At 44.3% G+C, this 16,586-nt stretch overlaps 1 protein-coding gene across 2 annotated transcripts in view; it reads right to left on the bottom strand.

The window, feature by feature from the left end:
* LOC126272317 (cytochrome P450 6k1-like) overlaps positions 1–16,586 on the bottom strand; it is a 127,837-nt gene that overhangs the window by 37,148 nt on the left and 74,103 nt on the right. For both annotated transcript variants that reach the window (XM_049975100.1, XM_049975101.1), the window contains exon 4: positions 2,104–2,266. In XM_049975100.1, coding sequence (XP_049831057.1) covers positions 2,104–2,266 — 163 coding nt within the window. The remainder of the gene's footprint in view (positions 1–2,103; positions 2,267–16,586) is intronic.

Genomic DNA, 16,586 nt, shown 5'->3' with positions numbered 1-16,586 from the left:
TCCAATGTTTACGCTCCTTACATCAAGCGAGACGTCGTTTGACATTTAACAGCATGATGTGTGGCTTATGAGCAGCTGCACGACCATGAAATACAAGCTTTCTCATCTCCCGCCTAACTGTCATAATATTTGCAGTGGATACTAATGCAGTTTGGAATTCCTGTGTAATGGTCTGGGTAGATCTTCCTATTACCCATTACGATCCTCTGCAACTGCTGGCGGTCTCTGTCAGTCAACAGAGAAGATCTGCCTGTACGCTTTCGTGCTGTACGTGTTCCTTCACGTTTCCACTTCACTATCGCATCGGAACAGTGGATCAAAGGATGTTTAGGAACGTGGAAATTTCGCATACACACATATGACACAAGTACCACCCGATCATCTGACCACGTTCGAAGTCCGTGAGTTCCACGGAGCACCCCATTCTGCTCTCTCACGATGTCTAATGACTACAGAGGTCGCTGATATGGATTACCTGGCAGTAGGTGAGGGCACAATGCACCTGATACGAAAAACGTATGTTTTTGAGGGTGTCCGGATACTTTTGATCCCATAGTGTATTGCCAAACTGTGGCGCACGAATATTTGTGGCGGATCGGGATTTATATAGATGTAGAGGTTCCGTCCGCAACTGCAAACACGAAACACCCAACAGCAAACGAAATCCATAATTCACCTACTTACGGACGTGGATGTATTGGGTTCCAACGTCCCTATTAGCACATTAACAAAGCCCATCACAAACGTCGCGCTACAGCAGTATACAAGGTGTTCGGAAATCCCTGCTGCAGATTTCTAGGACTTACAGAGGGAAGTGAATACATAATATTTTGAAAAGGAACCCATGTTCGGAAACGTACCGTTTTGTTCTACGATTGTTTCAATTCAGATGTATAACTCATCTACTTTTGCTGTAGGAATTGAATTTATCGTGACACAGTACAGTTATCAGGTAACAATTCGAAAGGAAACATCACGTTTTTACTTAAGCTCATTTGTTTTAACTTTACGTGTTTACATTATTCCAGATCAAAAGAGAACCCGTCATACTGTACATGCAGAACAGTACTGATTCATGACAACACCGGCTCAATATGGCTACCACACTGTAGCTACGCAGTTTGTTCTGGTACACACTCTGAATTCCATCTGGTGTCTCATTAATTATTTCATTAATTACTAATGAAGCGGAGAGAACTCGTGCCAGCAGATCTTTCTCTGTCTCTAGAGGAGCATCGCGTTTTAAACTTTTGCATATGGCCTCATAGGAGTCAAATTTGGCGATCGTGCTCTCGGTTGGACCACATCGGCCTATCATTCTGTCATCGTATCGTCTGTTGAGATGCCTCCGAACCGCACTTGAAAAGTGAGATGGTGCACCATCATGCTGAGACCACCTTTCCTGACTAACATTCAATGGCACAACTTCCAAGAACGGGACATATACGTTTCGTACGAAGTATGCAAGCCGTCCGCTGTGGCCGAGCGGTCCTAGGCGCTTCAGTCTAGAATCGCACGACCGCTACCGTTGCAGGTTCAAATCCTGCCCCGGGTATGGATGTGTGTGATGTCCTTAGGTTAGTTAGGTTTAACTAGTTCTAAGTTCTAGGGGACTGATGACTTCAGAAGTTAAGTCCCATAGTGCTCAGAGCCATTTGAACCATTTCGTCCACAATACCTGCCCACACGTTAATACCAAACAGGTGCTGAAATCCATGTACATGCATCTACAAGGGTTTTCGCTGCCCAGACATGGGTGTTTCGCGAATTCGGAACACAGTCGCTTGTGAACTTGCATTCATATGTGAACAGAAAGTGACATCAGGTGAGTGACGTAGTACTCATCACCCTGTCTCCCCTACTGCGTACCAGGACAATCAACTGACGCTTTTCTCTTTGCCTCATTAGACGTGGACGCTTTACATATTTATATTGAGATCACCGTCGAGGAGACGGTAGTTTCTGAGTTTATTTTCAAACTATTGTGTAGTCGCTCTCCTCTACAAGCGTTAGAAGTTCGTAACGGGGATTTCCGAACAGCCTGCAGAAGCAAATAGAGGAATGAAAGGTGATCAGAATGGCAGGAACACCCGGTATACTGACCATCTTGGTTGCTGCTCTTGGTGGCATCGATGAGAAGCTGGAGGTAGTCGGCGCGGCGAGTGCCCGTGAGTGCTCGGTAGTTGACCGTGTCCATCACCATCGCCTCCAGGAAGTACTCCGCCAGCGGGTTCTTCCTGTCTTTCACCCAGCGCGAGAAATCGTTCTGCAACACAACGCAGCGGAAGCTTCATTTTGGCTCTAACTCTGGACTTGGCAACTGCGCTATCCGCAGCCGCGATTCTCACTTCGGTGCTTCTCGGTTCTTTCATAGTTTTGTAAAACAGCACTTGTTACTTGGTATAATAAACTACTTTCAGTAACTGTTATATCTTAATTTACTGTAAGTCAGATACGAGGGACGATCTATGAATAATGTTCTACAATTCTTTATCAGACATATTTATTCTTAATATGGATCTGCGTGGCGTCTGTTCTTTCGAAGGAACAGGCACTGCACATTCAAATAATCAAATAATTACTATTCTTAATAGTTGGATTTTTTATGACAATGATAATCAAAGTTACATTTTTATATAGTTTTTCTCTATATACACTAACGAACATTAAAATTGCTATACCACGAAGATGGCGTGTTACAGATGAGAAATTTAACCGACAGGAAGAAGATGCTGTGATAGGCATATGATTAGCTTTTCAGAGAATTCACACAAGTTTGGCGCCGGTGACAACACCTACAACGTGCTGACATGGTGAAAGTTTCCAACGGATTTCTCATACACAAACAGCAGTTGACAGGCGTTGCCTGGTGAAAAGTAGTTGTGATGCCTCGTGTAAGGAGGAGAAATGCGTACCATCACGTTCCCGACTTTGATAAAGGTCGGATTGTAACCTATCGCCATTTCTGTTAATCGTATCGCGACATTGCTCCTCCAATGACTGTTAGCAGAATATGGAATCGGTGGGTTCAGGAGGGTAATACGGAACGCCGTGCTCGATCCCAACGGCCTCGCATGGCTAGCAGTCGAGATGATAGGCATCTTATCCGCATGTCTGTAACACATCGTGCACCCACGTCTCGATCACTGAGTCAACAGATGGGGACGTTTGCAAGACAACAACCATCTGCACCAACAGTTCGACGACGTTTGCAGCAGCATGGACTATCAGCTCGGAGACCATGGCTGCGGTTACACTTGACGCTGCATCACAGACGGGAGCGCCTGTGACGGTGAACTCAACGACGAACCTGGGTGCACGTATAGCAAAACGTCATTTTTTAGGATGAACCAAGGTTCTGTTTACAGCATCACGATGGTCCCTTCCGTGTTTGGCGACATCGCGGTGAACGCACATTGGAAGCGTGTATTCGTCATCGCCATACTGGCGTATCACCCGGCGTGATGGTATGGGGTGCCATTGGTTACACGTCTCAGCCACCTCTTGTTCGCATTGAACAGTGGATGTTTCATTTCAGATGTGTTAATTCCCGTGGCTCTTTCCTTCATTCCATCCCTACGAAACCCTACATTTCAGCAAGATAATACACAGCCGCATGTTACAGGTCCTGTACGGGCCTTTCTGGATACAGAAAATGTGCGGCTGCTGTCCTGGACAGCACATTCTCCAGATCTCTCACCAATTGAAAACGTCTGGTCAATTGTGGCCGAGCAACTGGCTCGTCACAATACGCCAGTCACTACTCTTGATGAACTGTGGCATCGTGTTGAAGCTGCATGTGTAGCTGTACCTGTACACGCCATCCAAGCTCTGTCTGACTCAATGCCCAGGCGTATCAAGCCGGTAATTACGGCCAGAGGTGGTTGTTCTGGGTACTGACTTCTCAGGATCTATGCACCCAAACTGCGTGAAAATGCAATCACATGTCAGTTCTAGTATTATATATTTGTCCAATGAATGCCCGTTTATCATCTGCATTTCTTCTTGGTGTAGCAGTTTTAATGGCCAGTAGTGTAGTCTCCGCGATATTCTACGGCCTTCCACTACGTTGTCTAAGACCGCATATTCCTTGCTGGTGAAAGGCCGTGTCCTGTGCTAGTAGCTATGTTTTCAGTTCATGAATTAAGCTTCAAAGTACCTCCCACGTTGAGAATCCTTAAGTGCCCCAAACAAATGGACGTCCGAAGGCGTCTGGTCTGGGCTATAGGATGGCTGTAGAAATGAGTCAAGTACAATATGGCGATATGACCCAGTGCTCAAAGACTTGTGCGTGGGCGTGCATTGTAGTGTCGAAGCAAGATTTCTTTTGGATTCTTGTAAGGTTGACTATGACTGAACCAGTTCTTAAGTTTCTTCGTTCTTTCACGAGTGCCTCTCAGTTAATGAGTCACTCTTTTCCCAACATATCCGAGAAGCGACGTCTCATCATCCCAAAAGATTGTCATCTTTACTCTGTCAACAGAGACAGCTGTCTAGACTTTCTTCCATTTTGGTGATTGCAGGTGGTACCACTCCATTGACAGCTTTTTCGTTTTCAGTTCATACTGATGCACTCGGGTTTCGCCACACGTTACGTGTGACAGAAAGGCCTCTCCTCAGGCTGCTCCAAAGATTCAAGTGAAATGGCGTGAATAACAGCATCACGCAGTTCACCATGCCGGGGAGCATTGGATGAGACGGGACGTCACGAACGAGACCGCTCATAGAGCTCAGTTCCTGCACTTCCCGACGCCTTAACTCTTTACCCATCCCCCAACAGTATTCCTATCAACCGCATCGAAACTTCGCATACATGCAGAAGAAACACAAAATCTGAAGCACTTCAAACGACGTTTCCCTGTTAAAATTATCAAAGCTTTAAAAAGTGAACTGTGCCAATTTTTATTGAACGACCCTCAGAAAATCTGGATTCGCAAGAGAACGATCAACGAAAAGTGGAGATGAGTCTGAATGGGTATTTTCTGCGGTCCTTTACCGAGAGTGACTCAAGGACCTCTCAAATAAGCTATGCTAGAGAATTCGGCATTGATTCAGCTGCAGTGGTGCAGAGGGTTAAAATGTCTGGGAACTCAGACGCTCTAACAAGTAGCGTGAACGATACGCCGGAAGCAGCAGGTGAATTTCCCGCAACTGTGATGAACTCATGAATGAAAGAACCTAAACAAGAATATTCCCAAAGCTGTGACGCAACGCTCGTGCCTCGAAAATTTTCGGAGGAGAGGGGACATATGCACCACAGCAAGACGATTGTTACTGGTAATGCCGCGACAGTTAATCGGGAGTGTTTAATGTAAGATATTGGAAGTACATGAATATATATGAAAAGGACTACAGGTTCGGGAGTGAACCGTGACGCAACGAACTTGAAATGTAGCAGTGGTTTAGGGTGGACCTGTGACAGCAGATAACGGGTGATAGTGCGGGTGCTACAGTGAATTTAGCAACTGACGAAACGTTTAGGTACTGAATTTTTTTATCTTAATTAGAGCATTGGGATTATGATGATTAGGTTGCATAAAGCAGACTTCAGGGAAAATAGCTGATCCGTGTTTTTTTTTATAGCGAACTGGAAAGGGCCGCGCTATCGCTTACACACACACCGAGGAGACAAAAGTCATGGGTTAGCGGTATGCACATATTCAGATGACGGTTGTGTCTCCTAGACAAGATATAAAAGGGCAGTGAAGTGGCAGAGCCGTCACTTGTACACAAGTGGCTTATGTGAAACTTTTTCCAACGTGATTAAGGCCGCACGACGGGAATTAACAGACTTTGAACGTGGTATGGTAGTTGGAGCTAGACTCATGGGATATTCTATTCCGGAAATCGTTAGGGAATTCAGTATTCCGAGATCCAGGGTGTCAAGAGGGTGCCGAGAATACCAGATTCCAGGCATTACCTTTCACCGCGGACAATGCAGGTGTCGTCGGTCGTCCCTTAACGACAGAGAACAGCGGCGTTTGCATACAGTTGTCAGTGCTAACAGACGGGCAACACTGCGTAAAATAACTGAAGAAACAATTTGGGACGTACGACGAACGTGTCCGTTAGGACAGTGTGGCGTAATTTGCCGTTAGTGTGCCATGGCAGCAGTCGACTTACTTGAGTGCCTTTGCTAATAACACGACGTACCGAAGCAGCGCCTCTCCTGGGCTCGTAACCATATTGGTTGGAACCTACACGACTGGGAAACAGTGGCACGGTCAGATGAATCCCAATTTCAGTTGGTAAGAGAGATGATCAATTGGTTTGAAGAACATTCTGGACAGTTCGAGCGAATGATTTGGCCACCCATATCGGCCGACTTTAATCCCATAGAACATTTATGGGATGTAATCGAGAGGCCAGTTCGTCGACACTCCTGAAACGCCAACACTTTCGGAGTTATGGACGGCTCTAGAGGCGTCATGGCTCGATATTTCCGCAAGGCTTCTCAACGGCTTGTTGAATCCATGCCACGTTGAGTGCTGCAGTCCGGGGAATAGGAGGTCCAACACGATGTTAGGAGCTAGCCCATGATATTGTCACATCATGGTACGATGCCAATGCTGGGGTTTGGGGCAGTAAGCGTAGAAAAAGCTTGATGACCAATATTTTTCTGATTGGACACACAATTCATTCAACTGAAGTTGAATAGAGGTGATTTTACACTTCCATTTCTGTATGTCCTTTTCAGCATTCAGATCACGTTTTGGCTGCTTTAAGTGTTTTGATACGTTTGCGGCCGACCTTGTATGACTTCAGATTTTCCAGTAATGTCATTGGACCATCGAGCAAGCTTTAGAAGAAAGGAAAATCGGGATTTCAGGAACAGTCGATGTAGAGGTCTAATTGTAAGACTGTCACGATATCCAAATTAATCAAGTGTGGAGAACAAAATCACTCCAATATTCGGCTTAAATGATTTACGGGAAGGGCAGAAAAAATAAATTATGATGGTCGTACATGGGTTTGAAATTCGCTCCCACGGAATGCTAGACAAGTGGACAAACGGCTGGTACGCTTCGCTCAATGAGAGCAGATGTTTCAAAAAAAAGTTGTCAAAGATCGTAGGAAATTACGAGTATTTGAGGCTGATATCCCTTGTCTCATTGACTGGCTGAGGAAAACATTTCAGACAAATTACGAATGAGAATCGACAAGAAAAGCCCCAGGAGGGGGCATTTAAGGATGTTAGTGTAACCACCCCTTTCCGTGGGGCGTTCATTTACACGCATTTCACTATCGAAAACGACAGTTTGCAGTGCTATGTGTAACAGGACGAAATTTCTGACAACCTTTGACACTGATGACACCCCACCAGACGATTCAGTCTTTTTCTCAGAACGTCGTGTGGCTGCAACGCTATCGAACGTGATCTGACCCCTTTGGTGTGTAGCCTGACCTCAGTGTTTTCTCTGTTATACAGGATGGAACCACTACGGACCGTTTAAAATCATTCGAAGAAGTTTGACCGTGTTGCGAAGCAGCATATGGTGCTTATGCTTTCTGAGCCCTCCTGTTCTACGAGCTCCTTTGGTGTTATCACTGGGATGGGCGGCAGAGGGAGGGGACCGGGGGGGGGGGGGTGAAGCGGCATTTTTCTCTAAGCACAGCAATGGGTTCCTCTAACACGTCCGCGGTTCGGCAGCCCCTTGGTGCTACACGTGCTTCTTTGGTGAGCACCTTAAAAGTGTACCTTTGCTTTTTTTTGTGTGTGTCATCAGTCTTCTGACTAGTTTGATGCGACCCGCCACGAATTTCACTCTTTTGCCAACCTCTTCGTCTCGGAGTAGCACTTGCAGCTCACATCCTCAATTATTAGTTGTCTTCCTCTGCAGTTTTTACGCTCAGGCAGCAGTAGCCGACCGCGAGAGGCGCAGCAACAGATAAGCAACCGCATTTGTCATTTACGAGTTCCTAACCAAGACCGAATTTTATTACATCGTCTGTGTGCTTTAATAGTTTAGTTTCTTGAGTTTCTACGTGTAAATTTAACATCTAATAGCCACAGTCCTCGCGTTTTTGTTTGCGTCAGAAAATAAACCGATTTTGGGACAGATTACAAGTTCGAAATCAGGGTCAAATTATTTAGTTTCATCTGAGTGCTTCGGTAGTTAGGTTTTTGAATATCTGCGTATTACTAGACACAGTTCGTGCGTTTTCGACAGGTTCTACAGTAGAATTGCGCAGCACGTGCTGATACTCCGTTTAGTTTTCCACGGTCTTTAGTATGGACAGGGGCTGCGATTGTTGTGTGCGGATGCGAGTCGAGTTGGTGACACTTCGCTCTCAGCTTCAGGCTGTGATGGCTTCGGTTACACAGCTTGAGGCTGCAGTTGATGGACACCACTGTTGTGGGCCGGCTGTGGGGATCCAACGGACGTCCAGCACGTCCTCAGAGCGGTCCTCACCGGTGGCCACTCACTGCTCGCACTGAGGCTCACCCCTCACCTGTGGTCGAGTGGGAGGTCGCCCCGGGGCGAAGCAGGTGGCGAAAGACTTCCCAGGAGGCACATATAAGGCCTCCCCGGTTTGTCTGACAAACAGGTTCCAGGTGCTGTCTGTGGCTGACATTGTCGTTGAGCCAGATGCTGTCGCCTGCCCTGTTTCAGAGGAAACCACTCAGCCTGCATTTTGACGTTGAGCCAGATGCTGTCGCTTGTCTTGCTTCAGAGGAAACCACTCAGCCTGCAATATACGGGCAATCGCAGAGGGTGGGCTTATTGGTAGTTGGGAGCTCCAATGTTAGGCGTGTAATGGGGCCCCTTAGGGATATGGTGGCTAAGAAGGGGAAGAAATCCAGTCTGCACTCCGTGTGCATACCGGGTGGAGTCATTCCAGATGTGGGAAGGGTCCTCCCGGATGCCATGAAGAACACGGGGTGCAGCCAACTGCAGGTGGCTGCTCACATCAGTACCACTTGGTATCAGAAGAGATTCTCTCTGGTTTCGAGCGGCTAACAGAAGTGGTAAGGGTGCCAGTGTTGCTTGCAAGATAAAAGCAGAGCTGACCATTTGCAGAATAGTCGACAGGACCGATTGCGGATCTCTGGTACAGAGCAGAGTGGAGGGTCTGAATCAGAGGCTCAGACGGTTCTGCGACCGTGCAGGCAGCAGATTCCTCGACTTGCGCCATAGGATGGTTGGGTTTCGGGTTCCGCTGAGTAGGTCAGATGTCCACTATACGCAGGAGGCGGCTTCACGAGTAGCAGGGGCTGTATGGCGTTGACTGGGCTGTTTTTTTAGGTTAGAGGGTCTCGGGAAAACACAAGAAGGGCTTCAGTCACAAAGGGTGCAGGCTGAACACAGGAAGGACGTAGATACATGAACCATTGGTATAACAGTTGTAAACTGTCGTAGCTGTGTTGGGAAAGTACCAGAGCTCCAAGCGCTAATAGAAAGCACTGATGCTCAAATCGTTATAGGCACTGAAAGCTGGCTAAAGCTGGATATAAGCTCAGCCGAAATTTTTGCGAAGAACCTAACGCTGTTCCGAAAGGATAGGCTAAACCGGTTGGCGGAGGCGTGTTTGTTGCTGTCAGAAGTAGTTTAACTTGTCGCGAAATTGAGGTAGATACTTCCTGTGAGTTAGTATGGGCAGAGGAATAAAATAATAATTGGATCCTTTTACCGACCTCCCAATTCAGTTGATACAGTTGCTGAAAGTTAGTTAGTTAGTTAGTGGTGACACCCTAGGTATGTTGGCGAAAATATATGTTTAATTCCGGAGGTACGCGTAAAATATCATCCGAAATTCTGCTAAACGCATTCTCTGAAAATTATCTCGAGCAATTAGTTCATGAGCTCACGCTAATAGTAAACGGTTGTAAAAACACAGTTGACCTCTTGGCAACAAATAATCCTCAGTTAATAACGAGCATCGAAACCGATTCAGGGATTAGTGAACACAGGGCTGTCGTAGCAAGATTGAAAATTGTAATCCACAAATCCTCGAAAAATAAACGAATAATATACCTATTCAAAAAAGTAGATAAAAATTCACTTGAAGCCTTCCTAAGAGACATTCTCCATTCCTTCCAAATTGATAAGGTAAGTGTAGACCAGATGTGGCTTAAATTCAAAGAAATAGTAAGGGTATAATTGAGAGATTTATACCAAATAAATTAACAAACGACGGAGCTGATCCTCCTCTGTACACAAAAAGGATTAGAACGCTGTTACAGAAACAACGAAACAAACATGCCAAATTTAAACAGCCGCAAAATCCCAAAGATTGGGGATTTCTTACAGAAGTTCGAAATTTAGCGTGGACTTCAATGCGAGATGCTTATAACTGTTTCCACAACGAAAATTTGTCTCAAAACCTGGCAGAAAATCCAAAGCGATTCTAGTCATATCTGAAGTATGTTAGAAGCAAGAAACAATCAATGCCTTCTGTGCGCAATAACAATGGAGATACCATCGAAGACAGTGCTGCCAAAGCAGAGATACTAAACACAGCCTTCCGAAATGCCTCCACAAAAGAAGATGATTAAATATTCCAGAATTCGAATCGTGAACATCTGCCAACATGAGTAACGCAAAAGTAAATATCCTCGGAGTTGTGAAGCAACTTAAATCACTTAATGAAAGCAAGTCTTCTGGTCCAGACTGTATACCAATTAGTTTCCTTTCGTAATATGCTGATGCATTAGCTCCACACTTAACAATCATATACAACCGTTCGCTCGACGAAAGATCCGTACCCATAGACTGGAAAGTTGCACCGGTCACACCAATATTCAGGAAAGGTAGTAGGAGTAATCCACTAAATTACAGGCCCATGTCGTTAGCGTCGATATGCAGCAGGATTTTAGAACATATATTGTATTCGAACATAATGTATTACCTAGAAGGAAACGGTCTATTGACACACAGTCAACATGGGTTTAGAAAACATCGTTCCTGTGAAACACAACTAGCTCTTTATTCATGTGAAGTGCTGAGTGTTATTGACAAGGGATTTCAGATCGATTCCGTATTTCTGGATTTCCAGAAGGCTTTTGACAATGTACCACACAAGCGGCTCGTAGTGAAATTGCGTGTTTATGGAATATCGTGTCAGTTATGTGACTGGATCTGTGATTTCCTGTCAGAGAGGTCACAGTTTGTTGTAATTGACGGAAAGGAATCGAGTAGAACAGAAGTTATTTTTTGGCGTGTTATAGGCTCTTTATGTTCCTTAGCTATATAAACGATTTGGGAGACAATTTGAGCAGCCGTCTTCTGTTGTTTGCAGACGACGATGTCGTTTATCGACTAATAAAGTCATAAGAAGATCAAAAACTGCAAAACGATTTAGAAGAAATATAGGAATGTTGCGAAAAGTGGCAGTTGATCTTAAATAACGAAAAGTGTGAGGTCATCAACATGAGTGCTATAAGGAACGCATTAAAAGTCGGTTACATGATAAATCAGTCTAATCGAAAAGCCGTAAATTCAACTCAATACCTAGGTATTACATTACGAACAACTTAAATTGGAAGGAACACACAGAAAATGTTGTGGGGAAGGCTAATCAAAGACTGCGTTTTATTGGCAGGACACTTAGAAAATGTAACAGACCTATTAAGGCGACTGCCTACACTACGCTTGTCCGTCCACTTTTAGAATACTGTTGCGCGGTGTGGGATCCTTACCAGACAAGACTGACTGAGTACATCGAAAAAGTTCAAAGAAAGGCAGCACGCTTTGTATTATCGCGAAATATGGGGAGATGTCACAGAAATAATACAGGATTTGCGATGGACATCGTTAAAAGAAAGGCGTTTTTCGTTGCGACGGAGTCTTCTCACGAAATTCCAATCACCAACTTTCTCCTCCGAATGCGAAATTATTTTGTTGACACCGACTTACAGAGGGGGGAACTATCACCAAGATAAAATAAGGGAAATCAGTGCTCGGACGGAAAGATATAGGTATTCATTCGTCCCGCGCGCTGTACGAGATTGGAATAATAGAGAATTGTGGAGGTGGTTCGATGAACCCTCTGCCAGGCACTTAAATGTGATTTGCAGAGTATCGATGTAGATATATGGCTACCTCTAGTACAGTAGATTTCTCTTGGCAAGGGATACCCTTTTAGCCGCGCCACTCTGCTTTTTGTGTCCTCCGTGCTACGTGCGTCATGGGTTATTTTGCTGCCTAGGTAACAGAATTCACTAACTTCATCTGTACTGGTGTCCAAAATTTAAGCAACAAACGGAAATTTCGCAAGGTTGCGATTATTATGCCATAAAGCAGTACAAAAAGGTGATAGTAAAGAAGAAACAATGTAAAAAATACAGAAAATAATTAATTGCAACATGCATAACGGTAGACAAAAATGTTTTTCGTGTTTTTCAAACTTAATGGATCTGTATACACATTCTGACACCTGGTTAATGTGCTCAGCATGAGCTATGACGACTACTGGCTCCAATACATTCCTGACAATCAGAGGTCGTGCTGCGAATGATGTCATCAATATCATGTTGAGGCAATAAAGCCAATTCTTCGTACAGAGCTGTTCACAAGTCTTCGAAAGTGGTTGGTGGATGCTGACGTGATGCAACCCGTCTCCCTAGGGCATCGAAGGCTTGCTCTATGGGATTCAAATCGGGATAGTGAGTAGGCCATGCCATGCGTGCAGTATCTTTCGTTTCCAAGAAAACATCAATCACCCGTGCTCTATAAGGTCAAGCATTATCGTCCATCAACATGGAGTCTGGGCTCACAGCACCTCGCAATAACCGCGCAGTTAAATCTCGCTGATTCATCCGTACAATTTCATGTAGAGCTGTTCGAGTGGTCAACATAATCCCTGCCCACACTGTTAGGGATCCTCCTCGATATCAGTCTTTTTCCACAACGTTTGGGTCCCGAAATCGTGTTCCACGTGCCCTTCCAGATTGTTTCACATGCTTTTCCAGACGAGATTCCGTCGAAAATCATTCTCCACAGCAAATAGGGACTCATCTGTGAAAAGAACATTGGCACCCATTCGACCGCCCCGGTGGCATGTTGACGGCTCAACTACAGTTATCTTCTGTGAAGACACGCCAGCGGTAAACAGACAGTAGGTCTCCAACAATAAAGGCCACGCCGTTTGCCTCGCTACAACATGACTATGGGATACTGCGACGTCAGATGTCAGTTGCAGGTCTAAGGCGGTATAGACGTGCACTTACAGCCAAATAACGGTCCACTTTTTCTGATGGACTTGGTCGGCCCTCTCCTGGTCTCCGGGATACAGTTTCGGTCTCTGTAAACTGTCGCCTCATCCAAGAAACAACGATTAACATTAAACCATCGGGCTACACCAGTTTGCGACACTCCTACTTCCATTCTTCCTGTGGTCTTCCACAGCAGAGAGTCTGTAGGCGTCTTCTCTGTGCCATACTGCACCGTCTGTGACTGTGTACACAGCGGATGTGAATTTGGGAATACCCTGCAAACCCACCCTGCTTGTAGGTGCCCTGGCGTCATTGCTAGCATGGTTGTCCCTTGATCGGAATACCATCTTCCGTGCAGTACACGATCGTAACGACATCTGTTGACTGTTTGTATGATTACAACGTGAATTAGACACAGGACTGGGAAATAGCAGTTTATTGCTTTAATTTTGGACACCAGTGCACTTCGTGATCTCTAATCCTGATGTTAGGTTTCACGCTGTTCTCACTTTTACTACTTCTCTTTTTTCGATTTACTCCCAATCCGTATTCTATAGCCATTACATTCATTCAGCAGGTCCTGCAGCTCTTCTTCACTTTCACTGAAGATGGCAGTGTTATCAGCGAATCTTATCAGTGACATCCTCTCACCTTGAATTTTAATTTCGCTATTGAACCTTTCCTTTATTTTCATCATTGCTTCTTAGATGCATAGATTGAATAATAAGGGTGAAAGATTACATCCATATCTTACTCAGTTCTTAATCCGAACACTTCGTTCTAGGTCTTCCACTCTTATAATTCCGTCTTTGCTCTTGTGCATGTTGAATACTACCCGTCTCTCCCTATAGCTTACCCCTATTTTATCAGAATTTCGAACGTCTTGTACCTTTTCACACATTCGAACGCTTTTCCCAGTTCGACAAATCCTATGAACATATCTTGATTTTTCTTCAGTCTTGCTTGCATTATCAGTCTTAATCTCAGAATGGCCTCTCTAGTTCCTTCATCTTTCACAAAGCCACACGGATCGTCTCCTAACACATCCTCAATTTTATTTTCCGTTCTTTCGTGTATTATCCTTGTCAGTAACTTGGATGAACTATTAGGCTGATTGTGCGATAATTCTCGCGCTTGTCGGCTCTTGCAATCTTCGGAATTGTGTGGATTACGTTTCTCCGAAAGTCTGACTACATACCAACGTGAGTAGTCGTTTGGTTGCCATTTCCCCAAATGCTTTTAGAAATTCTGATTGAATGTTATTTACCTCTTCTGCCTTATTTGATCTTAAGTTTTCCAAACCTCTTTTAAATTCTGATTCTAATACTGGATCCCCTACCTATTCTATATCGACACCTCTTTCTTCTTCTATCACGTCATCAGACAATTCTTTCCCCTCGTAGAGGCCTTCAGTGCACTCTTTCCAGCTATCTGTTCTCTCCTCTGCATTTTACAGTGTAATTCCCGTTGCACTCTTAATGTTACCACACGTGCTTTTAATTTCACCGAAGGTTGTTTTGACTTTTCTATATGCTGAGTCAGTCCTCCCGACAATCATTTCTTTTTCGATTTCTTTACATTTTTCATGCAGGCATTTCGACTCGGTTTACCCACACTTCCTATTTATTTCATTCCTAAGTGATATGTATTTCTGTATTCCTGAATTTCCCAGAACATATTTGTACTTTCTTTTTCGTCGATCAACTGAAGTATTTCTCCTGTTACCCATCGTTTCTTCGCAGTTAACTTCTTTATACCTATGTTTTTCTTTCCAAGGCCTGTGATAGTTCTTATTAGAGATGTCCACTCCTCTTCAACTGTACTGCCTACTGAGCTATTCCTTATTGCTGTATCTGTAGCCTTAGATAACTTCAAGCGTGTCTCACTTCTTTGTGTACTGATTGTTCCTGACTAGTCTCTTCACACGATTATAGTTCGTGTTAGGATGGAATATTTTTGACGAGAGAAGATATCTCTGCCTCCCAATTGACAATTGGTCGTTATCTTTTTTTCCAGATTTTTTTAAAGAGGTTTCCCGCATCACACTAGGCGAATACCCGACTGGTACCAGAGTTCCGCTTCAGTTACACGCCTTGCAATCATTTAGACGACGTGAATAACACTACAGGCAGACTTAAGGGGTTCGCTCTCATATTGCTTCCCAGAGGGTAACGGGGTGTTGATAGGAAGAGCATGCAGTCATCCCTTAGACTAACCATACAGGAGCTGCACCGATGTGGGATAAAGGAACAAGAAAACGAAGATTCATACTGACTATTCAGAATATTTTTCCACCCTGTTAGGAAGAATTTAGCGCTAATAGAATGTCTACTATGTGATTCATGCCTGGTAACTGAATCGGTATACGCTCACTTTTCTTACAAGAAGAATTCGAATCTGCATCTTCGAGTGATATTTCATATAGTAAATTCATCATTGGATTACAATAAAATTAATTTGCTCTACGCCTTGAGCCACCAGATAGAACAATCACATATAATACCATTTATTTCCCTTTCAAATGCATTGTATAACGGAGCAGTATGTTTAAATATGAAATAATGTGATGGAAAGTTCAGGATTCACCTGAGAGTCAAATCCGGGACCTATCTTTTTTGTTGACAGCTCACGAAGAGACATTAATTATTGTCACCAAGAGTCTGGTGAGCGGATGTTACAGCTTGAAATGACAGGAAAGTATTTTGTTCCAAACCAAGATTCGAATCCAGACACGCATCTTTCATGGAGGCCTTGAAGAGTGCGGTATCTTTGGCAAACAACGAAATTATGAAACCGTATTGTCCCGGAGGGATCGGATCCCGTGGAAGCTGTGATCTGAGATCAAATTGCAGTCCGGATCCGATATTTTCAGCAATTCAGCCTCAAATACAACATGAAATAAGTGTTCTGTGACCTTACATGACGACTGTTTTAATAAATGAAACAAAATTTCTAGGGCAAGAAAACTAAATGGTGACAGAATTTCTACTTGCTGTGACTTCCGCCTCTGCCATGGCTCAACCGAAAACCACCTTTCTGCCAGTCGACAGCAGGATATCACGTTTAATGAGGATTTGGAACTTTGGTGCAATCCTGTGTTATTCAGTTGGCGTTATCAGACGTGAAGAGATTCTGTTCGTGACTGTTAGAAATGGTTGCTTGAAGTGTGAATCGAAACCAGATCTTAGGAGTACTACGTTCGAATCATTCCAACAGATTAGTGAGCTCTGCATACGGCTGGCGCATGATTTTGCCGTAATGGAGGATGCACCACGTTTTGTGATAAATGTGGCTTCCCGTAGTGGATAACAGCCTGTTAAACACATTTCTTTGTTCACTCGCCCCACCATTCACAAGTTACCTCGGCTACCAAACGCGTACTTTCGACTTACTTTGTAATCACTGAAGTAACATGACATTACGACCATTT

The sequence above is a fragment of the Schistocerca gregaria genome, chromosome 5, assembly GCF_023897955.1.
Source record: "Schistocerca gregaria isolate iqSchGreg1 chromosome 5, iqSchGreg1.2, whole genome shotgun sequence".
NCBI classification, from domain to species: Eukaryota; Metazoa; Arthropoda; class Insecta; order Orthoptera; family Acrididae; genus Schistocerca; species Schistocerca gregaria.
Note: the sequence above shows the minus strand (reverse complement) of the source record. Positions and strands in the feature narration are given on the sequence as shown.